The sequence below is a fragment of the Haliotis rubra genome, unplaced genomic scaffold (genome assembly GCF_003918875.1).
Source record: "Haliotis rubra isolate DU_JTF1 unplaced genomic scaffold, ASM391887v1 Scf313, whole genome shotgun sequence".
NCBI lineage: Eukaryota > Metazoa > Mollusca > Gastropoda > Lepetellida > Haliotidae > Haliotis > Haliotis rubra.
The window spans coordinates 329,592-356,009 of NW_025766984.1; the positions used below are offsets into that span (position 1 = coordinate 329,592).

A 26,418-nucleotide genomic window follows, 5' to 3' on the forward strand; every position below is an offset into this window, starting at 1 on the left:
GTGGTGGTATTGAAGTGCTGGTATTGAAGTGTGTGTACATGCATGTGTGGGGATGGGTGGAGTGGTGGTATTGAAGTGGTGGTATTGAAGCGTGTGTACATGCATGTGTGGGGATGGGTGGAATGGTGGTATTGGAGTGGTGGTATTGGAGTGTGTGTACATGCATGTGTGGGGATGGGTGGAGTAGTGGTATTGAAGTGTGTGTGCATGCATGTGTGGGGATGTGTGGAGTGGTGGTATTGGAGTGGTGGTATTGGAGCGGTGGTATTGAAGTGTGTGTACATGCATGTGTGGGGAAGGGTGGAATGGTGGTATTGGAGAGGTGGTATTGGAGCGGTGGTATTGAAGTGTGTGTACATGCATGTGTGGGGATGGGTGGAGTGGTGGTATTGGAGTGGTGGTATTGAAGTGTGTGTGCATGCATGTGTGGGGAAGGGTGGAGTGGTGGTATGAAGTGTGTGATATGTGTGGGGATGGAGTGCATGCATGTGTGGGGTGGAATGGTGGTATTGGAGTGGTGGTATTGGAGTGGTGGTATTGAAGTGTGTGTGCATGCATGTGTGGGGAAGGGTGGAGTGGTGGTATTGAAGTGTGTGTACATGCATGTGTGGGGATGGGTGGAATGGTGGTACTGGAGTGGTGGTATTGGAGCGGTGGTATTGAAGTGTGTGTACATGCATGTGTGGGGATGGGTGGAGTGGTGGTATTGGAGTGCTGGTATTGAAGTGTGTGTGCATGCATGTGTGGGGAAGGGTGGAGTGGTGGTATTGAAGTGTGTGTACATGCATGTGTGGGGATGGGTGGAATGGTGGTATTGGAGTGGTGGTATTGGAGTCGGTGGTATTGAAGTGTGTGTACATGCATGTGTGGGGATGGGTGGAGTGGTGGTATTGGAGTGCTGGTATTGAAGTGTGTGTACATGCATGTGTGGGGATGGGTGGAGTGGTGGTATTGGAGTGGTGGTATTGGAGCGGTGGTATTGAAGTGTGTGTACATGCATGTGGGGAAAAGGTGGAATGGTGGTATTTGGAGTGTGGAATGGTATTGGTGGTGTACATGCGGTGGTATTGGAAGTGTGTGTACAAGTGTGTACATGTGTGGGGATGGGTGGAGTGGTGGTATTGAAGTGTGTGTGGTAGGGATGATTAGAATAGTAGTATTGAGTGGAGTGGTAGTATTGAAGTAAGTGTGTGTACATGCATGTGTGGGGAAGAGGTGGAGTGGTATTGAAGTGAAGTGTGTATGGGGATGGGTGGACAATGCATGTGTGAAGTGAGTGTGGATGCATGTAATGGTGGTATTGGAGTGGATGGTATTGAATGTGTGTACATGCATGTGGGGATGGGGAATGGTGTGGAGTGGTGGTATTGGAGTGCTGGTATTGAAGTGTGTGTGCATGCATGTGTGGGGGAAAATTGGGTGGAGTGGTGTATTGAAGTGAGTGTGCATGCATGTGTGGGGATGGGTGGAGTGCTGGTATTAAAGTGAGTGTGCATGCATGTGTGGGGGATGGGTGGAGTGCTGTAGTATTGAAGTGTGTGTATACATGCATGTGTGGGGAAGGTTGGAGTGGTGGTATTGAAGTGTGTGTGCATGCATGTGTGGGGATGGGTGGAGTGCTGGTATTAAAGTGAGTGTGCATGCATGTGTGGGGATGGGTGGAGTGCTGGTATTAAAGTGAGTGTGGATGCATGTGTGGGGATGGGTGGAGTGCTTGTATTGAAGTGTGTGTGCATGCATGTGTGGGGATGGGTGGGGCGGTATGGGTGGTGTGCATGCATGGTGGTATTGAAGTGTGTGTGCATGCATGTGTGGGGATGGGTGGAGTGCTGTGGTATTGAAGTGAGTGTGCATGCATGTGTGGGGATGGGTGGAGTGCTGGTGATTGATTGAAGTGTGTGTGCATGCATGTGTGGGGATGGGTGGAGTGGAAGTGCATGGTGTGGGGATTGGAGTGCTGGTATTGTGTGTGTGCATGCATGTGTGGGGATGGGTGGAGTGCTGGTATTGAAGTGTGTGTGCATGCATGTGTGGGGATGGGTGAAGTGCTTGTATTGAAGTGTGTGTGCATGCATGTGTGGGGATGGGTGAAGTGCTTGTATTGAAGTGTGTGTGCATGCATGTGTGGGGATGGGTGAAGTGCTTGTATTGAAGTGTGTGTGCATGCATGTGTGGGGATGGGTGAAGTGCTTGTATTGAAGTGTGTGTGCATGCATGTGTGGGGATGGGTGAAGTGCTTGTATTGAAGTGTGTGTGCATGCATGTGTGTATGCGTGGATAAAGGTGGGTGCTTAGGGACCGTTCATAATTTATGGCTGGGGTGTGTGTGTTGATGATGATTTTAAGGGGGGGTCACCCGTTTTGTTCTGGGGAGGTAGGTGGGTCATCAATTTTGTACACATGTACCTGGGGCTGGGGGTGGGGTCAGCAATTTAGTACATGAAAATATTTTATAATTATGAGAATTGGGTGGGGTAATGGGTGGGGTGTCATGTCATTGATTAAGAGGGGGGTGACTTACTTTGTACATAAATCTTAGGGGGGTTCATTCACATTGTTACATCCTTCTCCATTAAAATCATCATCATTCACCCAAGCCATAAATTATGAACGGTCCCTTTTGTCGGTGGTAGTGGAGTGGTTTCAGATATGTGATGACATGAGTGCACACTTACACAGTAGGACACATTTAAGGACAGGATATTTTGTAGGTTACATCATGCCTCATAACATTAAGCAATACAGACTGAACACCCGGTTATAAGTGACCCCATTTTTGTTGAAACTTTACTTCTGGTTGCCACAAATAGCTGCTGTGTTAAGCTATACCCACTCACTTCTGCTACCAGTACCAGTGATTTTTCTAATGATTACTAAACACAAGATAATTGATATTAGAGAGAAGTCTTCAATGGACATCTTAAGAACAGCCTGCAAATTCCCTTAGGCACCTGTCATGAAAAGGTCAAATGTCAAGGTCACAAGATAATGAAAACTTTACTGTTTCTATACAAATCCTTGCACACCAAGTATTTGAACGTAATGAGTGTCCTTGGGTCCTTGATGTTTCCTAACAAAGAATCTGAATATCTAGTGTTATAGAGTATGGATTTAAGAAATACAGTTCGCTCTACCACCATGTATAGTGTAATAAAGCACACTTTTGCCCTGAACTATTATACATTATTGATTATAATAGTTCAGGGCGAAAGTGTGCTTCTGAGCACAAGCGTCCTCGTGCTTTAACGTTTTATAATAGTTCAGGGCGAAAATGTGCTTTATTACACTATACATGGTGGTAGAGCGAACTGTATTTCTTTTCTAAGATGCCAAATTTAATACTTTCTAAGGATAATTACGATTAATTTAAGGCAGAAAACAAACGACGGTGTCGGTGACCTAAATTAAGAATCCTTGCACAGGGCTAACTGGCGTGCTGTTCTATTGATGTGTCTGCCCCCCCTATGTTAAGACAAACTTTACCAGCAAAAACAAATGCTAACATTTTTATGCCGGTTTACGTTCGGATTAAATATCTTCTCTGAATTATTGTAATTACATCTGTGATTAACGTAAACCATATTGGGCAATATGAAAGTCACATTTCTCCTACAAACGTAAGTTTAGATCAGTACATCCAGATGAAGCTGAGTAGTCAAGCGACATTCCACGATTGCATTGTGGGAATGTAAACATTGCGAACGTTTCCGTGTCGCTGAAAACTTGTGAGTCGAATTGAAACATTTTAACCGTCGTAAAACATAAACGTAATGTTTCGACCAGTGATTTTAGCTGCATGAAGCAACTGCAAACCAAGAAACAGTATGCAATGGAGTAGTTTACTGTAGGAGGCCGTATGAGGCGATGACAATAGTTAATAGTTAATAGTTTTATTAGCGAGTAAAATTGCAGGTGTATCTTTTGCTAACCTAAATGAAATATATGAAGAAAGAGTTCTCAAGTCAGCCCATAAGATTATATCTGATCAAGACCATCCCATCTACTATGAGTATAAATTGATTGAATTATTTTCATACAATAAATAACACACATATAACACGCTTACAAGGTAAGACAAACACTAGGAATCATTTAAAAGATTAATACTGGTGGAAACAAAGGATTTCATCACACGATTGGATTTAAAACGGGGTAAATTATAACGGCGCCCAGAGCTCTGTACTTTACTCAAGAATTCCCTCACGGGTAATAAAGTATTGTCATTGTCATTACAACTGACATGCATCGTCACTTACATTGTGACGTAATGCAAAATGGTTCCATTACGAGGGGGCAGACTAGAATGGCGCAGTGACGCCAATACATTGTGACGTAATGCAAAAAGTGCACATTATCGTCTGATAAAGTACTGTCGACGCCTTTGATCTTTCACCGAAGCATCTTAGAAACCTAAATCTTTACTGTTTACCAGGAGGGTATGGCAAGGACGCCATGACTTTCATGCTTAATTTCAAACATTGATATCTAATTGTTATGCTGTCTCTGTCATAGGTCATGGTCATCTATTGAGGCAACTGTGAAACATATTTCTATCATTTATTGTCCGATACTGTGGCACTTTTACAAGTACAATCTTGTGATCTAGGATAGTTTTGGACCTTAGGAAGTTGTCTAGTTTTAAGATCAAAGTAAGGAAGTAATGTTTTAGGACTGAAAGCACATGGTGGTGCATAAACACTTTAAGCTTTGAGGAGATGGCACTGATGTATACATGCTTCCTTTTATGCAGGTACAAAAGTACTTAAGATGCTAGTACTATAAATCTGTGTTACCTAAAAATATCATAATTATTCTCTACCCAGAAACTACTGAATCAGTTGGAGCAGATTGCATGACTTACTGACTCATTCGGACAGAATGATATCAGAGATTTGAAGAAAAGATTGTATCCACCATTCAAGATTAATGTTTTAAATGACAAATTCACATTCTATAAAAAGCTATGTTGCTAACATGTCAGAATGATGACACAGTAGAATGAAGAGTGCTACAGAAAATGATAAACTATTACAAAATCATTAAATATGTTAGGTTTTCCGATTTGCAGGTGTTATTGAATATTTGATGCATAGAAACATTAAAATTTGAAAGAATTTCTTGTACTCTCAATAACCCCTGAAAATGTTGATCTGCTAACTGACTGTCTAGAGTAATCCCTACCTTGTAGTGCAAACAGCCTTCAGCACTCTCTTCCCTGGCTTCAGTGTGAAGGGTGCGATGTATTTATATGTGACTTCCCGCCCTGCAATCTTCCGTTGGAATGGACATGGCTTGGTCCCATCAGTGGTGAAGAATATCTTACAGTTGTTACCCTCTAAAAACAAATAATGTCAATAATGTATTTTATTTTCTAAAAAAGTATCATTTATACTTACCCTGACTCCTACACTAAAGCAATTAGTATAAGTCAGGACAAGGTAAAATAATTAACAAGTCAATGTTTTTTGTTTGATCATGTAACAAGCATTATCCCAGTGTGAGTGAATTTAATTTTACGCCCCTTCAGCAATATTCCAGCAATATCATGGCGGGGGACACCAGAAATGGGCTTCACACATTGTACCCATGTGGGGAATTGAACCCGGGTCTTCGGCGTGACAAGCGAGCGCTTTAAGCACTAGGCTACCCCACTGCCTCCCTAGTGTTATGATTGGACCAGACAATACAGTGACTGACATTGTGACGAGCCAATCCATTCAGTAGCCTCTTATGACATTATGATAATACAATAACTGTCTAAGTACCTGTAGATAGCTCGATGAGGGTGTTGACATCAATATGGTTGACTGGCAGCTGTATCCTGTCTGGGACCCTCCTGATGGGGGTAATTTGAGGGGGACATAGTGCTCCTGCACTTGGCATCCTGAATGTGTTAGCTGTAATTTAACATTACAAGATAATTCTGATAATTTCATACCCATATTTTTTTCATCAACCCTTATGTGAAGTAATACAGCTTCATAAGAAGCTCAGATTGTTTTCTCAAATTATTTCATGAAATGATTCACGTATGCATTTCAACAATGTGACCATTGCTACACATTTGATGGGACTGTGTATTTGTGATAAAAATGATTGGTTCATTCACCTTTTCAATTCAAATAGTATGTGTTATCATGGTTATAGAATATTGAATTCAAAAGATTAATGATACAAATGTTATGATCCTCCAATTGTTTGACTGGCACATTAAATATGAGTTAATAAGAAAATGCATAATTTTATGGATAACGACGCCTGCTTTAGATCAGTTGCATTGAGTGATGTTCTCTTTGGTAAATAGGTATGTAGCATTTTCATACGTGCCATGTAATTCCAAAGATTTGTAACATTTGTTTTCTACAGAAAACATAATTAAAAGAGTGAAAATTAACTATTTCTTTGAATAATTGGTTTATATAGTAATTTCAATGTTTGTTGTGAGATTTTGCAAACTTGATCTGACAAGTCCAAATTTGGTCTTGATACCCGTCTAAACCTGTCGCACTAAACTCGACGACACATTATCAAAAATAAAACAATACTTATACATTAATTTCTAATGACTTACGTAATGATACACAGAAAAATTACTCAGATAAATGTCATTACCTGGACGACATATAAATGTGATGGCAGAATCTGTTGTCAGGCGGCCATATCAAAACAATGTAATACATATTAGCTACATACGACCCTCATCAGAATATATAAACCGATACACAACAATATGAATATTTTCATTCATATTTGATATAACTAATGTAGAATTATTTTTCACATGAAACGTAAGATAGTTTAAATACCATAATAAGTAAGATAGTATAAATAATCTGTATTTTTATACACTTTTCGATTATAATAAATAGTGGTTGGTTTGAAAGTAGTTTGCTCTATTTTTAGCGCACCTGCCGGAAATAACCCCCGCTATGCGACCTCTTCCGCCATCTCCATTTCGGGAAAAACGACAGTGACATGTGAGTAGTCAAATCCACGTTTTATCGAGCAAATTATTCACCATCCCGACAAATATTACTATGGCATGCTTTCTTTGGTGTTTGGGTTTTATATTTTAGTTGTTTATTTCTTTCCTTTCGTCGTAATTTTCCAAACATGCATTAGAATGCTGTAAACAATGTTGAGTGATGAATATATGGTATACTCATCTTGAATTTCCTTCGTACACAGTAATCAGGAATGTGGGATAGTATATGTTATCATTGAGATGGCACGAATGTGTGCTGGGAATATAGGGAATATATTCTGCATTAAATTTTATCCCATATGACTTTGTTACTCTTGAAATTCATGCCTAGTTTACATTGTGTGCATAGAACCCTAGGATAGAACCCTAAAGTCGAGAAGCAGCCAAATTTATTTTAAATGTTATGTACATTTTGTAAATAACTAACAATTGTTCTGGCATAGCTCAAGTAACGGAGGTAACAGTGTTCGACACTGACGTCCAAAGGTCCTGGGCACAGACAAATTGCCTGGCCCTGTTGGATATCTACTGTTGGACACAGTATTGCTTTTAATGCACAGAAACCAGATTCATAGAATATGTGAGCAAATATTATTAAAATGAGAAACAAGTCAAGCTCAAGGATATAAGCAGGTACCGCATTGTTTTTCAGTTTGCTGGTACTGCTTGTGAGTTTAGTCAATCCTTTCAAATTCCCAGAATAACACTTAAAATACCACCAGACCAGCATTTTTTTATGTTTTACTGATCCACAGGGGATATACTTGACTGTAAGTGTTGGAACGCTGTGATAATACTTGAGTCTAATTCTCCAGAATGCCTACCGAGGCAGTAGAAAAACCTGTCGAGGAGACAAAACCTGAAGACTCAGGGTCTGCAACAGATACTGATGGAGACGATGATTCTCCACCCGAATTGGAGGACCAAGATGCTTCGATGCAACAACAAAGCCAGGTTTGTCTATATTTTTGTTACATACTCAGGTTTTGTCCACTGGCTTGTAGTCAGTGTTGATTAAAATGTTCCAGACTCATAATTGCCCATATTGATATTGTAGCAGTAAATGGTTCATGGCTAATGAACCGATATTCCCTTGGCAGATACTGATGTTACTTGCATACTATTTTAATGCTTAGATGTTTGAAAGATGTGTACTTTTGCATGTTGTATAATGGCCCCTTTCATCATTTTATGATTTTCAATTTGTAGGTGGCACAGGCAGCAGGTATTCAAGAGGAACTTGTCAGCAAGTCCAAACAGTCCCGTAGTGAGAAGAAAGCCAGAAAGGCTATGTCTAAACTTGGTAAGTTGCATTCTGTTCAGTCACCTGTTACCAACTGAACTAATCATGCTAATATGCAAGATTTCATTTGATAGTTCAATAGCTGTACCAACATAAGATATATTTGATCATTGTACATTTTATCTTGTTTACTATTTTAACCTAATTCAGTAAATTTTAACTTGTTAATGCTGAATGGATATTTTATTGCATATTTGGTCAGTGAGAAGTATTCAAATAATTTGTGGCTGTCAGTTCAAAGAAGTAGTGATGTTTGTTTCTGTTGCCATAAATGAGATTGGTAACTATGGTATATGCCATTTTCCTTCAGGGCTGAAACCCGTCACTGGAGTTACCAGGGTAACAATAAGGAAATCTAAAAATATTCTGTTTGTAATCAACCGACCAGATGTATACAAGAGTCCAGCTTCAGACACATATATTGTATTCGGTGAAGCAAAGGTGGGTAATCAGCTATTATTAAGTTTGAAATTTGAAAATTTGCACAAATTTGTTCACAAGACACTAACACAGTGACCCTCAGTTCTACAAAGGTCTCCAGGTCCTACATTTCACATGCCTGACCCATCTCTTGTAATGGATATGGTACCGAATATTATCAATCTTGACCGACCCATTACCCTTTTTCTCAGTCTGAGATAGGCGAAAATGGTAACTTCAGGTGCCTGTGATGTATATTTTTTCCCCGGCTTATCGATAAATGCTGAGATCCTTGCATTTCATGCCAGTTTAACTGAGGCACTTTAACCATATATCTCTACCTTATCTCACCAAATCCATTCCTGGTTTTTAGTATGTTCAATGTTGTCAGTTTCAATTGTTGGTCATGTGTTGGTTTGGTATTTCCCATGGGATTCTGCATCTGCAACGATGTGAATATGTCTGTCCGTTTAGGGTGAAAAATGGTATTACTTACATTTTCAAAACTGTTTACTCACAAAATACGCTAAAGACAATTTACTGTCTCTAAAAGAAAGCATGTCACATTTATAGTCAGTATGGACCATATATGTTATTCCATTTTAAAATGCCAAAGATTCTGTTGTTCCCAAATGAATATTCATTGCGTTGATTTTTTTGTTCATATTTTCTCTATGGGTTGTGATGGATGGATTGCTTGCTTGTTCTTTAGGCACTAGTGGTATTTGGTTGGATTTTTGCTCTTAGTTTTTCAGAATTGGTTCTTAACCCAAGGATGATATACGCTGTATCCCATTTCAACTCTGCAACTTGACATTATGTTGCCTATGATGTATACTTTTTTCCCCGGCTTATCGATAAATGCTGAGATCATTGCATTTCATGCCAGTTTAACTGAGGCACTTTAACCATATATTTCTACCTTATCTTGCCAAATCCAATCCTGATATTTAGTAAGGCCCCCACAAAAATGTTGTGTTTCCGATTTCCTACATTTCAGAACTAGGGTAGGTAGGTAGAGGTTTTGTTTTGGGTTTTTTGCAAAATATTTTTACATTACTCATGTGTCAGAAAATAAATTTAATTTATTATGTGGTGAGTAAAATTGTTAGGCTCGGCGGGGATATTTAGGGTTAGTCGGGAAATCGGAACCACAAGCTTTTTTTTTAGGTCTGAACCAGTGAAGATCCGGGTGAGAATATTGATCTTCAGTAACTGATGCTTGTTGTAAGAGGCAACTAATGGGATCGGGTGGTCAGGCTCACTGACTTTGACGCATGGTCCCTAATTGCGTAGATCGCTGCTCGTGCTGTCGATCACAGGATTGTCTGGTTCAGGCTGTATTATTTACAGACCACTGCCATATAGCTGGAATATTGCTGAGTGTGGCGTAAAACTAAACTCACTCACTCTGGTATTTAGTATGTTCATTGTCAGTTTCAATTGTTAGTCATTCAGTGGTTGGGTTATTCCCATGGCATCTTCAAAGATATGACTATGTTAGTGAAGTGAGTTTTCAGGCCCTGACACTTCAACGATATGTTCCATTGTCAAGTATTTCAAAGACTAAAAAACAGTAGTTCCAAAATCGTTTATGTGATCGATTGCTTGGTCGTTTGGTCACTACGACCAATCTTCGATTATTTCAATTAATCGGAACACCACTATCTTCAGGTACTAATGGTATTTAGGTGGATTTTTGCTCTTACCATGCTTACTTAGGCAAAAAAAAAATGTGTTTAGGGTAACATGAAATTACAAAACAGGATTGGTAGGTAGGGTTTATCTCCCTTTTTTTTCTCTTACATTTTTTTTTTAAATGCACTCGCATATTTTTCATAAAATCACATATTTGTTATATCAGGGACCAGTTTTGAAAGAAAAGAGGGGAAACCAGTTTAAAATTGAAGCATCAACACTTCATAAATTAAAAATTGATGAAAAACAAGAGTAAGTGAAGACAGGTCACATATGGTCGCCCCAACATTGGGGAGTACATACTGTTGGAATAGCAAAATGTTTTGCTGTCTTTTCAAAAAAAGAAGAAACTTTATCTTCGGGAATTTTGTGATGGGGTTGGTCGGGAAACCGTAAACACACATATATTTTTTGTTTGGCCTTATCGGCCATTGGTTCCTTATCCAGGGATGATATGTCGCATCCCATTTCAACTCTGCAATACAGAAATATGTTGCCTATGATGTATACTTTTTTCCCCGGCTTATCGATAAATGCTGAAACACCTGCATTTCATGCCAGTTTAGCTGAGGCAACAATCTGTTTATCCTGATAGCACAGTATTTAAGTTCTGGTAATGGGAAGATCTTCAAAATAGTGTTTTGCAAGTGACCAAAGTCAGTTGGACATTTTTGTGATTTTGGTAATTTGATGACATTGTTGTACCAATCCCAAAATTCAAAGGCATCTTCATGATAGTTTTGATGAATCATTGTCCTCGAAAATTGATTGGTCTGAAGACCTGGTTACCTTTTAAAACATTGTCATGAAAAAATCAAAGTCCAACTCATACACATTACAATAGGGTTCCAAGCAGTTATGATTACCGTAAATTATATATGTGATAGGCCCTGTCCATTGTTTTGAACATTGGCTCATGATAGATTGATTGCTTGCTCTTCAGGTACTAGTGATATTTGGGTGGATTTTTGCCCTTACTTATCAGACATTGGTTCCTAATCCAGGGATGATATACGCTGTATCCCATTTCAACTTTGCAATATAGAAATTATTACTATGCCTATGATGTATACTTTTTTCCCCGGCTTATCGATAAATGCTGAAACACCTGCATTTCATGCCAGTTTAACTGAGGCACAGTAACCATATATCTCTACATTCAGACCTTCTGATTACCTTTTAAAACAGTCATTATTACAAAATCGAAGTCCAACTCGTATATGTGATGGGCCAGACCTTCTGATTACCTTTTAAAACAGTCATTATTACAAAATCGAAGTCCAACTCGTACACATTACAAGCCCTCAAAAATAACGATATTGATTACCATACATTGTTTATATGTGATGGGCCCTGTTCATTGTGAAATGGACAGTTTTTAATAGTTACAATGCAAGCTTTATAGGGATTGTCTTTGTAATAGCTATTTCTAATATAGTGTGTACATACCCAAAAAGTTTGTTGCTCTGCTGGTTTCTTGATTAGGCCAGTGGCTAAGAACTATGTAGAAATGTATTGACCACCCAAAATTGAGTCGTAGTTCTCAACAAAGTCAGATTGTTCTTTGGTTAAGGTGATCAAAAAATTCATGAAGGTACAATATACATTTATTCGTTAGCGAATTTATTTTTGTTTGACTCGCTTTGTTTTCTTGTGTCTTCAAAAATAATCAAGGATAATCTAAAACATCATCTTGAATGTTTCTTTATTGAAAATTTTAATTGCACTATCATTCAAACTACAATTGTTGCCTGTGATGTATACTTTTTTCCCCGGCTTATCGATAAATGCTGAAACCTCTGCATTTCATGCCAGTTTAGCTGAGGCAACATTTCAGAAATGGAAGAATTGTTATAGCTGAGTTTTGTCTGGATTATATGATCCTGGTCAAAATGTCTATTTTACCATAATGACACATTAACATTGATTGGTGATTTCGAAATCAACACAAGTAAACTGCTCCTAGGCATGTAAGATTCACTTGACAATTGTCAGTATAACTTGTTTCAGTGGTTGTGTTTATCACTTGTTCATCAGAAATCAAAGAATTCACTAGTCTTCCATCGATTGATGCTTTTGTTATCTTGTCATTCAAGGTTGAGATGGTACAACCATAGCGCCGACAACTATCAATTGGTGATGGAGAGATGACATGACTAAGTGTTCTCCGTGTTTCAGATTGAGGATCTGAACCAACAAGCTCAGATGGCAGCTGCTGAGAAGTTCAAGGCTCCAGAGAACCCCGCTGGTGCTGGGGAGGGCGGAGTCCAGTCCACCATCTCACAGCCCATCCAGGAGGAGTCCGAGGAGGAGGAAGACGTAAGTGTCATTATTGCTGATCCTGGGGACTCTGGGTGGGACATGTCACTGTACCATGTTGCCAGAGTCTACAGAAACATGGGAACGGGTGCTTAGTGCAGAATGATTGGTCTGTGATAGAGAATGATCGGTCTGTGATAGAGAATGATCATTGCTCCCTCTGACATCTAGCCACTTGCTGATTTGAGTGATATCTGTTGTGCATGGCGGTTTCCATGTTTTAGATAAATACCTGATCGACTAAAGTGTTTTTATGTTAATACAGTGAATGTCCAAGATACCGTTTATAGTACTATTTCATACAAATTTAAGTAATCAAGTCACGGACAAGGTCCAGCTGCCATTCCACATTAGTTATGAGCCACTATGATTCTCAGATCCAGCTTGCTATGATGACAATTTTTTCCCCGTCTTATCGATAAATGACGACAAATCGCAGCTATTTGCCAGTTTGTCTGATGCAAGCTTGGAGAGAAGTTATTTCTTTTTTTATTTTGTAGGAAAGCGATGATTAAGTTTGTATAATGTTCAATTTGTGCACTATTTTCAGGTTGACGAGTCCGGGGTTGAAGCTAAAGATATTGAGTTGGTCATGTCGCAAGCCAACGTTTCAAGATCAAAGGCAGTCAAAGCCCTCAAAAATAACAATAATGATATTGTTAATGCTATTATGGTGAGTTTAAGTTGAACATAGCAAAAATGTTGTCAAATGCTTTCTACATGTACACAGACAAAGAAATGATGACAATGTGTCTGGACTACTGATCAGTATTGAAGATACATCTTGAGTTCCTGATCTTTGTCTGGTGTGAAGGTCAAGATGGTACAAAATAACGTCATGTGAAAATTGAACTGTTGAATTTAATGCTCATGTCAGTTTGGTAGACTGTGCGTCCAGTGCCTTGTCTTTTTAGGGGTGTGAATGTGGATTGGTCAGTCAAAATAGGTGCTTGGACGATTTCTTCCATGAATACCTCAGCTGTGATTTGAATGAATATACAAGTGTGAATATGAACATGAACGGTGTGAATCATTGCTAAATATCAACCTACGTGTCTCCATCTGCCTCAGTTGCTAAGTTACGCAGAGTAGAGTACATCTTACCTGCGGACCCTGATGGCTCAAGGGCAATAATGTTAGTACTAATGTTTGGAAAGATGTTTTCTTAATCTAATACCTTGTGATTCTTGGTTCTAGAGCCGCAGTGTCCATAGAAATAGTCTGTCTGTTTTAACTCAACATTGGTACAATGTATGAAACCCATTTCTGGTGTACCCTGTCGTGATATTGCTGGAATATTGCTAAAAGCTGTGTAAAACTAAACTCGCTCTCTTTAATCAACCATACTTTCTGGGATGGCACAATATGTCAATGCACAAAATAAGTTCATCTATACAACTTCTAAAATGCCTCTCAAAGAAGACAAAATAGTTTTTGTTAATTATGTTTTACTTTGTTGAAGTTTTACTATTATCCAGCCTGATAATCATAGCAACCAGCTTTACCATACTTCCTGCCAATAGACAATAGCTAGTAAATAATGCAAGAACAGCAACATCCTCGGGTTAGTTGATCTTGCAAACAGTTAGGTATACAAGTCGAGTAACATGTTGAGGGATCAGTTGTTGCCTATGATGTATACTTTTTTCCCGGCTTATCGATAAATGCTGAAACACCTGCATTTCATGCCAGTTTAGCTGAGGCAACAATCTTACATCCTCAGTAGCTCTGTTATAAACTGTTGAGGAAATGGGAAGACTGTCAAAACAGTGAACCAGTGATTTTAGTGGAGCGAACGAAATCCTATTAGTAAGTTTGTGATTTGCATGCATTTTTGTAACGTCTTCCAAGTTATTCGACATTATCATCTTTACTAATGGAGTTGGTGTGGTTGTTACCAGAAATTATTATTATAGATCAGAACTATTACTGGTTAAACTACTTTAAATAAAAACAGGGTGTCAAGGTTATTAAGATATGAAGTTATTGCTTTTAAAGAACTAGTTACGAAACCAGTATACTCTGTAATGTAGCTACTACAATAATAACAATACTTTGAAATTTTATCATGTCTGTCACATTGCATGATCTTTATGTTGCCTATGATGTATACTTTTTTCCCCGGCTTATCGATAAATGCTGAAACAACCTGCATTTCATGCCAGTTTAGCTGAGGCAACAGCCCCTGGAATTGTATCTGTAAATTACTGTATATGACACTGAATTTTGAGGACCAAAAAGCAGTCTTGGGGGTCAGCTTATCCATGAGTTACGGCTTTTTTCCAGGGTAGGAAAACATCATATCATCACAAGTGAACAAACAACAGAAGTGTGATAGAGACGCTCAAATTTGGAAATCTCACTTGGTCAGAATTTGCCTGGATCAGATCTGTGAAGATCTGGGTTTTGAACTGGTTTTCAGTAACCCATGCTTGTCATTAATAGACGCGGTCACTAATGGATTGACAGAATTATCAGATCTGTGAAGATCTGGGTTAGAATTGGTTTTCATCCCAATTGCTTAGGATTGACGATGTTCGAACACATATTTCACATACAAGGACAAAGAAGTGATGACAATGTGTCTGGACTACTGATAAATGTTGAGGATACATCTTGAGTTCCTGATCTTTGTCCATGGTGTGTAAATGTAAAGATGTTTCACCAGAACAACATGCAGGTTTATTGTTGGAGGTGCTAGTTGGTAGACTAGGTCATCAGTGTCAATGCTAGTCATATGAAGAAAGGAAAATGTTGATGTGTGGCCACAATGGGTGCTAGGTGTGAAGAGTGCTTGGATTCAGTTATCCATGCAACGATTCAACCAGACCCAGATTCAATTTTTTGATATTGGACCCTCGATGCAATTCTTCACACAAGTAACATCAGATTTCATTTAGCTCTCAGTGTTGACTTTTTAGCGTGAAATTCATCATTAACCTGGCGATGTCTATTAACGATTCTCCTTGGATAATTAGCCTGGCGTCAAGCAATCACGTTTCGCCATATTTCAGCACTCCTGCTCGAGTTCTCGCTGTGTGGAAATAATTTGAATAGGTCCTCAAATATCGAATCGAAATAGTGATGATGGTAATCGAAACTACGGTGTCAGAATCAATTTTCAATGAATCGTTGCAGCCCTATTTGATGACTCCGAAAATGGAAGGTGTGAATCATTGCTAAATATTAACATTGTGCATCAAGCTTTGTTATGCTAACCCAGTTTGAATAGTGACCCGCTCAAGGACTGTACTGAAGTGGTAAAGATCCCATCTTTACCACTGTTAGTCCAATTTCTGGAGTGTAAGGTGATTAGTGGAATATTCTTATGTCTCTATTTAATATCTAAATTACCATACTTTGTGTGGGTGTCACAAGTCTCAGATTTACTGACAATGATACATGATAGAATTGATTAATGGTTTATTTCTAAATTGCTTTACAAAAATTATTTTCCAAAGAATTTTTCTAAAACTGGCCTGATATTTGCCCAGTTTACCACCAGGAATGAAATGTTAAATCTGTTTGTTCAGTATTGTCAGAACTAAAACAGCAAAATACAAATTGTTTGATTGAAAATAGTCTGTAGTAATGCCCTAGGAAATATTAAAGTTCATGCAGAACTTGGAGTATCGAGGCAAGGCATATGTCTAATGACTTGTCTTCAGCTTGGTTCATTTGAGTTCATTTTATTTTTGTGAGAATAGGAATTTGAAAGTTTTCATTTTCTTTACTTCAGATTTATCCATTCTAATGTTTCGAACACAATACAATGTTGAAGGATATTTGTTGCCTATGATGTATATTTTTTCCCCGGCTTATCGATAAATGCTGAAACACCTGCATTTCATGCCAGTTTAGCTGAGGCAACAATCTTTATCTGAAGGTTTATTTAGTTAGTCATTACAGAGTGGTGATATCGAGTCCATGGATTTTTACCAATATTTTCTTATGTTTCAGGAGCTGACAATGTAACCAGTGCTGAACATGCTGCCATTGTCCTGTAAATTTGTTTCCTCTTGTTTATTTACTGTCGCCTGTACATCTGTGTGTATAAAACCCATCATGGGATTAAAACATTTTGATAAAATGTTTGTTAGTTGTGACATTTGACACCAGATTCCACCTCCAGTTAAACCTGTTTGGATATCAGGCGAAACAGTTGACTGCTGGCCACAAGTGTCGACTGATTGCATCAATATTGCAGGTCACCTGGACAGTAGTGCTGGAGCGATTGATAAAAAAATTGGTCAGGTGGTTGATCTCCCTTGCGTCAACGATTATGATGGGCTTGGGAGAATAATTTGTATTCATTAAAAAAATAATGAAATGTCAAATTAAACTTGAGAAATAATGTTTCGTACTGTTATGTTTGTCACAGACATTGTCAGTATTTGAATTATGGGTGGTGGTTGTTCAGATGAAAGTTGTCTTTTATAAGTTAGCGACATGTTTTATAGTTCATGAGATTGCTCTTAAGCGTCCGAAAATACCCACAATATGAAGATGCACAGATGTGCACCTGGCTAACTATTCTCGAAATGTTCGTAGCCCTACAACTAAGAAATTCTTAAGCCCATTCTTAACACATTGGCTACGATCAAAGTTAAGAATTCTTAGGGCTACGAACGTTTCGAATAAGGATCCAGGAACCTTAAACAGGGCCTGTTTTCTTTGCACAATGTTAATGATTGTGTCCAGTTAATTTCCACATAAGCTTTGTGGTGGAGTTTATGATTGCAATTATTATAGATTACTGGGCTCCAATTTTGATCTGCATATTTGGACCGTCTTGTCATACAGTGAATCCTTTTAGCATAGTTAACTTGTTTGGTAATTCAGGCTAGACTAAGTGCTGCCAAGTCGTTGAATTAATCCTATGATGCTTAGTACCAGACACAATAAAGTATAACCTGACTTGGGGTCAAACCTGTCTCAAGGCTGGCTGTGTTGCCTCTTTTACCACTGGATCAGAGATGATCCATCCGAACTATGACAAAGAACACTTGATAATACACCAATATATTTTAATCATCAATGAAAATGTACAAGGAAATGAATGCATTTATGCACCTATTCATACTGCCAGCAAATATATACAAACTGACAAGATACACAATATTTGCAAATTTACCTATTTATACAAATCAAAGAACTTTGATATGGATAATATTAGAATTTAGAGACATGCATTGGAATTCAGCAAACAAGAACTCGACAGTTTGTTACGCATATGACGTCATGATGGCATACATCTGAATGGTCATGACCAAGAAATCAATGTCATCTTCGGTACATGAAAGCAGAACAACGTCCTATAAGCAGATGCAAGTGAATTAATATCTTTATACCTTGATGTTTGGCTGTGTTTGTGACACTGTTGGTATCTCCTTAATTGTAATACACAATGGACATGATCTGTGCAATGACATATTTTGAATTCTGTGCATCTTATGCTTGGCTGTCTACATGGTCTATTTCCTGTCGTGACTCCATGATGATGTCTTCATTGGACTGACCGAAGTTAGGATTTGAAAACCCGCCACCCTCATCTCGTGACAACACTTTCACCTAAAATTACAAGAATATGATCAGGTAACAAACAGCGACTGTTGCTCACACAGTCCAGTCAGTTCGGCACATACACACAAAATGGAAAAGACCCCTGGACTAATTTTCTATCACCTGGGCCACATTCCCCAAAGTGATTGTAGAATTGTGACTGATCGAAACCCTGGTTAAAGTCTGGGTGTCTTGCGCTGAGAATCACACAGTTAATTGTGGACTAATCTAATAGTCCCCAATTAAAAACTTTATTGGTCTCATTATTTTTTTTGAGACTGATGAATTGCTCACTATGGAGGGGACCACTTGCTGGTAGAATAGCCAGGTAATCAATAAGTGTGTAGTGAAATTTTCATTTCACAGGTGCAACTGCCACACCTGGCTGTTCTACCAGCAAGTGCCCCCCTCCCCCCTAAAAAAAATAGCAAAAAGTGACAATAAGATAATGATCATTTGTTAAACAACTTTTTTATTCGGGTGTCCAAAATTATGAGAGAAATCATCAGAGGTGGTCTGTCGATTTCATGTGACTGCAAAATTTGGTTTTGTTGCAATGTATGGCAAGAATCTATATAAATACCATCATTTCCTGTACATAAATATCTGACTGTTATGGTTTGTTCTACCAGTTCACTTTCTCCACTCGACCTGTACATAGAGTGGCAAGAAAGTTAAGTTTGTATCACAGTAACACTATCTGATTACCACACCATTATGTAGCATTCTAAACCTAAATCTTCTATATGGCAAACATTTTGTGTAAGAAAATCGAGAGAATGGAGATGAAATACAAACAGTTACCTGATCGTCTTTGTATTCGACTGGAGAAGCTGGAGCATTCTTGAGTGTTCGTCGCCTCATGTAGAATGCCATCCCTATAACAGATGCCACCAGTACAACGAGGAAAGCAATGACAATACCGACCACCTGGCCAATAGTTAAGGAGAAATCTAAAACAGAACAGAATGAAAAGAATAAGTTGTCATGGCAGAAGTATTTTATGTTCATCAGGCTTTTTTGCCCACATATGCAGAAATATTAGATACTTTTTTCCAATTATTCAATATTTCAGAAAAAAATAAGACTGTTGAATGTGACAGGCGATATGAACAACCAGTTTAAAATTCCTTACTATTCCCCAGTAACCCACACAACCACTCAGTTTATAATCATGGGTAAATACAACCACCCAGTTTACAATCAAAGGTAAACAGCACAATCACCCATTTAGCTATCCCAGGTTCGCAACACAACCATTCATTTTACAATCCAAGGTAATCAACAAAACCACCCAGTTTACAATGAAAGATAAACAACACAACCATTAGAGTCCCAGGTAAACAGCACAGGTACCCAGTTTGCAATCAAAGACAAACAACACAACTACCCAGTTTGCAATCAAAGATAAACAAACACAGCTACCCTGTTTTCAATCAAAGACAAACAACACAGCTACCCAGTTTGCAATCAAAGACAAACAACACAGCTACCCAGTTTGCAATCAAAGATAAACAAACACAGCTACCCAGTTTGCAATCAAAGACAAACAACACAGCTACCCAGTTTGCAATCAAAGACAAACAACACAGCTACCCAGTTTGCAATCAAAGATAAACAAACACAGCTACCCAGTTTGCGATCAAAGACAAACAACACAACTACCCAGTTTGCAATCAAAGACAAACAACACAGCTACCCAGTTTGCAATCAAAGATAAACAAACACAGCTACCCAGTTTGCAATCAAAGACAAACAACACAGCTACCCAGTTTGCAATCAAAAATAAACAAACACAGCTACCCAGTTTGCAATCAAACATAAACAAACACAGCTACCCAGTTTGCAATCAAAGACAAACAACACAGCTACCCAGTTTGTAATCAAGGACAAACAACACAGCTACCCAGTTTGCAATCAAAGACAAACAACACAGCTACCCAGTTTGCAATCAAAGATAAACAAACACAGCTACCCAGTTTGCGATCAAAGACAAACAACACAACTACCCAGTTTGCAATCAAAGACAAACAACACAGCTACCCAGTTTGCAATCAAAGATAAACAAACACAGCTACCCAGTTTGCAATCAAAGACAAACAACACAGCTACCCAGTTTGCAATCAAAAATAAACAAACACAGCTACCCAGTTTGCAATCAAACATAAACAAACACAGCTACCCAGTTTGCAATCAAAGACAAACAACACAGCTACCCAGTTTGTAATCAAGGACAAACAACACAACTACCCAGTTTGCAATCAAAGACAAACAACACAGCTACCCAGTTTGCAATCAAAGACAAACAACACAGCTACCCAGTTTGCAACCAAGGACAAACAACACAACTACCCAGTTTGCAATCAAAGACAAACAACACAGCTATCCAGTTTGCAATCAAAGACAAACAACACAGCTACCCAGTTTGCTATCAAAGACAAACAACACAGCTACCCAGTTTGCAATCAAAGACAAACAACACAACCATCCCCTTTACAATCCAAAGTAATCAACACAACCATCCACTTCACAATCCCATGTAAACAGCACAACCACCCAGTTTACAATCCCAGGTAAACAGCACAACCACCCAGTTTACAATCAAAGATAAACAACACAACCATCCCTTTAACAATCTTATGTAAAGAGCACAACCAACATATTTACCATCCCAAGTAAAACCATCTAGAAAATCTCATGGTACTATTAACAAGCCTGATCCACCCACCAAATTTGTTTTGGCTGCTCCTCAAATCCCGTCCTTGACCCGTCATGCAGTTGTCTCCTGTCCAGCCCAGGGCACACTTGCAGTGACCCTTCAAACAAGTACGTTATATATGTAACAAAAAGTCATGAGTCAACAATGGAAAAGCACGACAAGGGGTCACATGACAAGGGGACACATGCCAAGTGGTCAGATGGCAAGGGGTCACATGACATGGGGCCACATGGCATAGGGTCACATGGCAAGAGGTCACGTGGCAAGGGGCCACATGGCAAGGGGTCACATGACATGGGGCCACATGGCAAGTGGTCACATGACAAGGGGACACATGGCAAGGGGTCACATGACACGGGGACACATGGCAAGGGGTCACATGACACGGGGACACATGGCAAGGGGTCACATGACATGGGGTCACATGACATGGGGACACATGGCAAGGGGTCACATGGCAAGAGGTCATATGACAAGGGGGCATGGCAAAAGGTCACATGGCAAAAGGCCACATGACAAGGGGTCACATGACAAGGGACACATGGCAAGGGGTCACATGACATGGGGCACATGGCAAGGGGGCACATGACATGGGGGCACATGACAAGGGGTCACATGGCAAGGGAACACTTGGCAAGGGGACACATGGCAATGGGTCACATGACATGGGGACACATGACAAGGGTCAGAGGACATGGGGACACATGACAAGGGTCCGAGGACATGGGGACACATGGCAAGTGGTCATATGGTAAGGGGTCACATGACATAGGGACACATGACAAGGGGACACATGGCAAGGGGACATATGAGTGAATGAGTGAGTGAGAAGTTTAGTTTTATGCTGCTTTTAGCAATATTCCAGCAATATCATGGCTGGGGACACCAGAAATGGGCTTCATGCATTTTTCCCATGTGGAGAATCGAACCCGCATTATCAGAGTGACGAGTGAACACTTTAACCACTCGGCTAACACAATGATACACAGTGAATTCTACTGCCTTACATTAAATTTCTGCTTATTCCACTCAATCTGTAAAATTGTATTATAAGATGGTACTTAAATAAGAGCGGTAATAGTGATGATTTGTATTCAATACACATATAGAACATCATACTAGTGCATTTGGATGTTTTGTATTGAACGAGAAGATGTCAGAGAAACAAGTTTGAAGTACAGTTCAATACAAAACCTCCAAATGCACTAGTATGACGTTCTATATTTATTATATACCCTCTTATCTTGCATTAATGGAGCTTTAGGGAATGTAGAACCGGCAGGAGTTCAATACGGCATCTGGGGTGCAGTACAGAATTTGACCACGTCATCCATAGTGCACCCCTGTACTACTATCCTAAGTTTACATGGGTATATAACATCAGAAATGACGTCAAGTCTAAGCTGTAAACAAGGTTATAGATTTAGTAGACGTAGCAAGACTCACATCACTGCCACACGTTCCTCCATTCTGACATGTCCAAGTCTGGCACCTACAGACTCCGGTGTCAGCGAGGCAGCCGGCATTACACAGAGACGAACACATCTGATTGCAGCCTTCACCCCACGTCCCTCTATGGCATGCTGCAACATGGCAGGGAACATTTCACATATTACTGTCGCTGATGTACAATAGTAAAGCTTGATAAACTACTTGTCCCTGAATCGACTCAGCAAGAGATATTACCTATACATTGTTCATGCTAAAAACAATATAAATTTACATGTTATAACATGCCTTACACTTGGGTGAATAGTTATCATAATAAACATTTGTTTTCTATCTCTACTTTTGGGGGTTTTGGGGGGAAGTCTAGTGGTTGAAGCGTTGGCTCGTCACGCCGAAGACCCGGGTTCGAATCCCCACATGGGTACAATGAGTGAAGCCCATTTCTGGTGTCCCCCGCCGTGATATTGCTGGAATATTGCTAAAAGCGGCGTAAAACCAAACTCAGTCAGTCAGTCTACTTTGCTGTTTGAAACATGTTTTATGTCAATGAACAAAAGAGATTCTTAATTACTGATATGCTAAATGTTATTAAAGTTCCAAACACAAAACAAAAATGAGTGAGTGAGTGAGTGTAGTTTTACCCCGCACTCTGCAATATTCCAGCTATATTGCAGCGGTCTGTAAATATTCGAGTCTGGACCAGACAATCCAGTGATCAACAGCATGAGCATCGATCTGCGCAATTGGGAACCGATGACGTGTCAACGAAGTCAGTGAGCCTGACCACCCGATCCCGCTAGTCGCCTCTTATGACAAGCATGGGTTACTGAAGATTCATTCTAACCGGGACCTTCACTGGTCCAAAACAAAAATGTGTCTAGCTGTGTGCCGTTTCACAAAGCGATCTTAGCGCGAGGGTGACGATAACTCCCAAACCTTAACATAGACTAAAGGTAGTCTTAGTGCTAAGGTTGTTTTGTACAAAGGCACCCTGGACACTTAACCTTGGTAATATCATGAGGCAGCTGCTGGATCTGTCTTGGAAATTAGGTAGACCAAGGTTTAGGAGAAAATGTTGAAAAAAGGTGTATTACAAACAGAATAAATTTGACAAGAGAGACAGCGTTCCTAACATTACCAGCCTTCTGTATAACTATCTCTCACTTTCTGTGCAGGAGGTGCCCATGTACCCGGCAGCGCAATGGCACACTCCTGTCAAGCTGTCACATGATGCACCGTTCATACAGCTACAGGTCATTGTACATCCATCACCATAGCGTCCTTGGGGGCACTCTGAAATACATCAAATAATTGAAGAAAGGGGTTCACACTACTCAAGCCATCATATGATCAAAGTAACAAGATATGAGATAGTATGTCAGATGTCTCAAAAACAGAATAGGTGGTTGGTGGGCAGTGCTTGGTAATGGATGCTTGTGGTTGGTGGTTGGTGACTGTGGGGTGGTTGGTGGATGGGGGTGGTAGGTTGGTGGAGGGGGTGGTAGGCTGGTGGAGGGTGGTGGTAGGTTGGTGGATGGGGTGGATAGGTAGGGTTGGTGGATGGGGTGGTAGGTTGGTGGATGGGGGGTGGTAGGTTGGTGGAGGGGGTGGTAGGTTGGTGGAGGGGGTGGTAGGTTGGTGGATAGGGGTGGTAGGTTGGTGGATAGGGGTGGTAGGTTGGTGGAAGCTGGTAACAGTGGTTATGGTTAGTGCAACAGTGGCTGTGAGGTGTTTGGGGATGATATTAATTGGTTGATGGATGATGGTTAATGGGCGTTGGTTGGTATTCAGTAGACTGTGGTGATGTTGAGGCATGGTGGGTGATGGTGGATGGTGGGTGATGGGTGGGTGATGGTTACTGGGTGGTCGTAGTCCGTGGTAGTGGGGATGTTGAGTGATGGTGGATGGTGGGAGTTTTTTTGTGAGTGAGTGAGTGAGTTTAGTTTTACTTGTGAGTTTAGTTTTACGCCACACTCAGCAATATTCCAGCTATATGGCAGAGGTCTGTAAATAATCGAGTCTGGACCAGGCAATCCAGTGATCAACGACATGAGCATCTGCGCAATTGGGAACCGATGACCTGTGTCAACCAAGTCAGTGAGCCTGACCACCCGATCCCGTTAGTTGCCTCTTACGACAAGCATGGGATACTGAAGATCAATATTCTAACCCGGACCTCCATGGGTTGGTTATCTTGTGTATGTCACTGGGTCTGTATATGGTGGATCCACCCCAGTCAGGTAAAACGCCAATGTGAATGCCACTGACTGATCTGAGTGACTTACTCTGGTTGCAGTTGTCACCGGACCAGCCTTGTGGACAGTGGCAGGTACCAGAGACTGGGTCACATGCAGCGCCATTCTTACACTGGCACGTCTGGGCACACTGCAGGCCAAAGTGGTTCCCATCGCAGTCTGAAGAGAAATGACTTAAGAAAATAGCTTCAACTGCATTACAGCACACTCACCAGAATGTTTGTGAACACACCATTACCAACTTCTGTTTTAGATACAAAATAGGTGAAACAATGCATGATATTTCACACTCCATAATACTTGTGGTTCAGTGGGAAGGTAATGGTTTGAATCAACCAGATGTTGAATATCTGTAAGGAAACTATCGTGTTTGTCTGAATCGTCAGAAACACAAACACGGGTGAATGTTCCATGTTCATCAACACAGTTCTCCAGAACATATATAGGTTATGTTTCAGAAGATTTGAAATGTTTGAAAATCAGTCATGTGAATCATGAATGTTCTTTGTTGGAACTTGCAGCTGCAGCATCAGTAGCATACTGTGTTCAGAAAAACAGTACCACATGAACCCTGTCCAATTACCACTCTGTACTCTTCACAACTTCAGACATTATCATAACATTAGGCCAGACCAATTTTATCTCTAGTTTTATTTCTAGTTTTACGGATCCGCCAGTCATATTTTCTCAAGAATAAGAAAAAAATAAAAATTAATTTTCCACGCTCAAAAATAAAATCCTCATGTTTTTATTGGCTAAAACATGTACACTTACCAAAAATATGTTTTGATTGTTTTTTGCCCGATATAAACTTCATAAATTGGCAAAAATAAATACTTTTAGTACTTAAAAGGAAAATTATTTTGACTAGTGATTTTTTATTATTTTTTTTTCCCTTCTGCCTTTAGGTTTTCTGAGCACAAAAATCCATAAAAGAAGAAATAAAATTGGTCTGGCCTTACATTACATTACATTATAAGTTGTTCACTGGTCACGAGGGGGGCATAGGTTGATGTACCCTCAATGTTTGTTTATGTTCCCTGAGCCCAACACCTTAACGTTAATTTTGAATTGTTTGAAGAACGGGTACAAATCTTTTTGTAGCCATCACTAGATTTTGCTGACAAGAAAAACAGATTTAGAGTTATCTCCTTTCCATCGATTTGCATTTGCAAAACATCGGTAATTTCCGTACATTATACGTGATTCAATGTTATTCGAGATAAAGAATTACTACCACGAAGTACCAAATGAGTTGCCATTGACAGCAAGGTACATTGAAATGTTACTCGCTTGTAAGCGGGGCTACATTGAAAATAATAGAAGAGCGGTCAGCCAATCAGAAAGCGTCATTTATGTGTGTGGTAAGATAATACATTATATTTATAATATATGGGTATATATATAGTGCTGTAGTCCCTCCTACATGCTCAAATATAGAGTAGTTCTTGAAATATTGGAACAAAGATGATGAGTTTACTTACCCTGTTGACAGTTAGCTCCAGTCTTCCCTGCAGGGCAATCACATAACCCAGTGACATGATCACAATGGTGGCCATTACAGTTGCACTGGTTCGCACAGTGCTTACCCCAGAACACATCTTGCTTACATGCTGAAATAACATAGTAATCTGGTTTCGCCTGACACAGGTTTAACAAAATACACATCTACTGAAAACATATTTTTTGTCCAGTATACACGTTTTAA

The 26,418-nt window shown here is 39.7% G+C and overlaps 3 protein-coding genes and 3 non-coding genes across 7 annotated transcripts in view; 4 read left to right on the top strand and 2 right to left on the bottom strand.

Moving 5' to 3' along the window:
- LOC124283313 (annexin A6-like) overlaps positions 1-6,676 on the bottom strand; it is a 30,073-nt gene extending 23,397 nt beyond the window's left edge. For both annotated transcript variants that reach the window (XM_046719347.1, XM_046719346.1), the window contains exons 1-3: positions 6,613-6,676; positions 5,766-5,897; positions 5,182-5,335 (exon numbers count right to left, since the gene is read on the bottom strand). In XM_046719347.1, the coding sequence (XP_046575303.1) occupies positions 5,182-5,335; positions 5,766-5,883 (272 nt within the window). In that variant the 5' untranslated portion in view covers positions 5,884-5,897; positions 6,613-6,676. The remainder of the gene's footprint in view (positions 1-5,181; positions 5,336-5,765; positions 5,898-6,612) is intronic.
- Positions 6,677-6,845: 169 nt separating this feature from the next.
- Positions 6,846-16,815, top strand: LOC124283315 (nascent polypeptide-associated complex subunit alpha-like). The gene is made up of 7 exons (XM_046719350.1): positions 6,846-6,977; positions 7,801-7,939; positions 8,195-8,288; positions 8,599-8,729; positions 12,585-12,725; positions 13,276-13,398; positions 16,686-16,815. The coding sequence occupies exons 2-7, from the start codon at positions 7,802-7,804 to the stop codon at positions 16,698-16,700; spliced, it is 642 nt and encodes a 213-aa protein (XP_046575306.1). The 5' UTR covers positions 6,846-6,977; position 7,801; the 3' UTR covers positions 16,701-16,815.
- LOC124283360 lies at positions 11,459-11,548 on the top strand. The gene has a single exon (XR_006900332.1). It is a non-coding gene; the product is annotated as a small nucleolar SNORD12/SNORD106 (small nucleolar RNA).
- LOC124283358 lies at positions 12,150-12,239 on the top strand. The gene has a single exon (XR_006900330.1). It is a non-coding gene; the product is annotated as a small nucleolar SNORD12/SNORD106 (small nucleolar RNA).
- On the top strand, positions 13,106-13,193 carry LOC124283359. Its single transcript, XR_006900331.1, has one exon. It is a non-coding gene; the product is annotated as a small nucleolar SNORD12/SNORD106 (small nucleolar RNA).
- Positions 16,816-17,735: 920 nt separating the features above from the next.
- The window catches only part of LOC124283352, a 78,867-nt gene continuing 70,184 nt past the window's right edge, over positions 17,736-26,418 (bottom strand). Inside the window, exons 43-49 of the mRNA XM_046719392.1 lie at positions 26,195-26,323; positions 24,741-24,869; positions 23,620-23,748; positions 22,453-22,589; positions 21,016-21,103; positions 19,092-19,240; positions 17,736-18,296 (exon numbers count right to left, since the gene is read on the bottom strand). Coding sequence (XP_046575348.1) covers positions 18,177-18,296; positions 19,092-19,240; positions 21,016-21,103; positions 22,453-22,589; positions 23,620-23,748; positions 24,741-24,869; positions 26,195-26,323 — 881 coding nt within the window. The 3' untranslated portion in view covers positions 17,736-18,176. The remainder of the gene's footprint in view (positions 18,297-19,091; positions 19,241-21,015; positions 21,104-22,452; positions 22,590-23,619; positions 23,749-24,740; positions 24,870-26,194; positions 26,324-26,418) is intronic.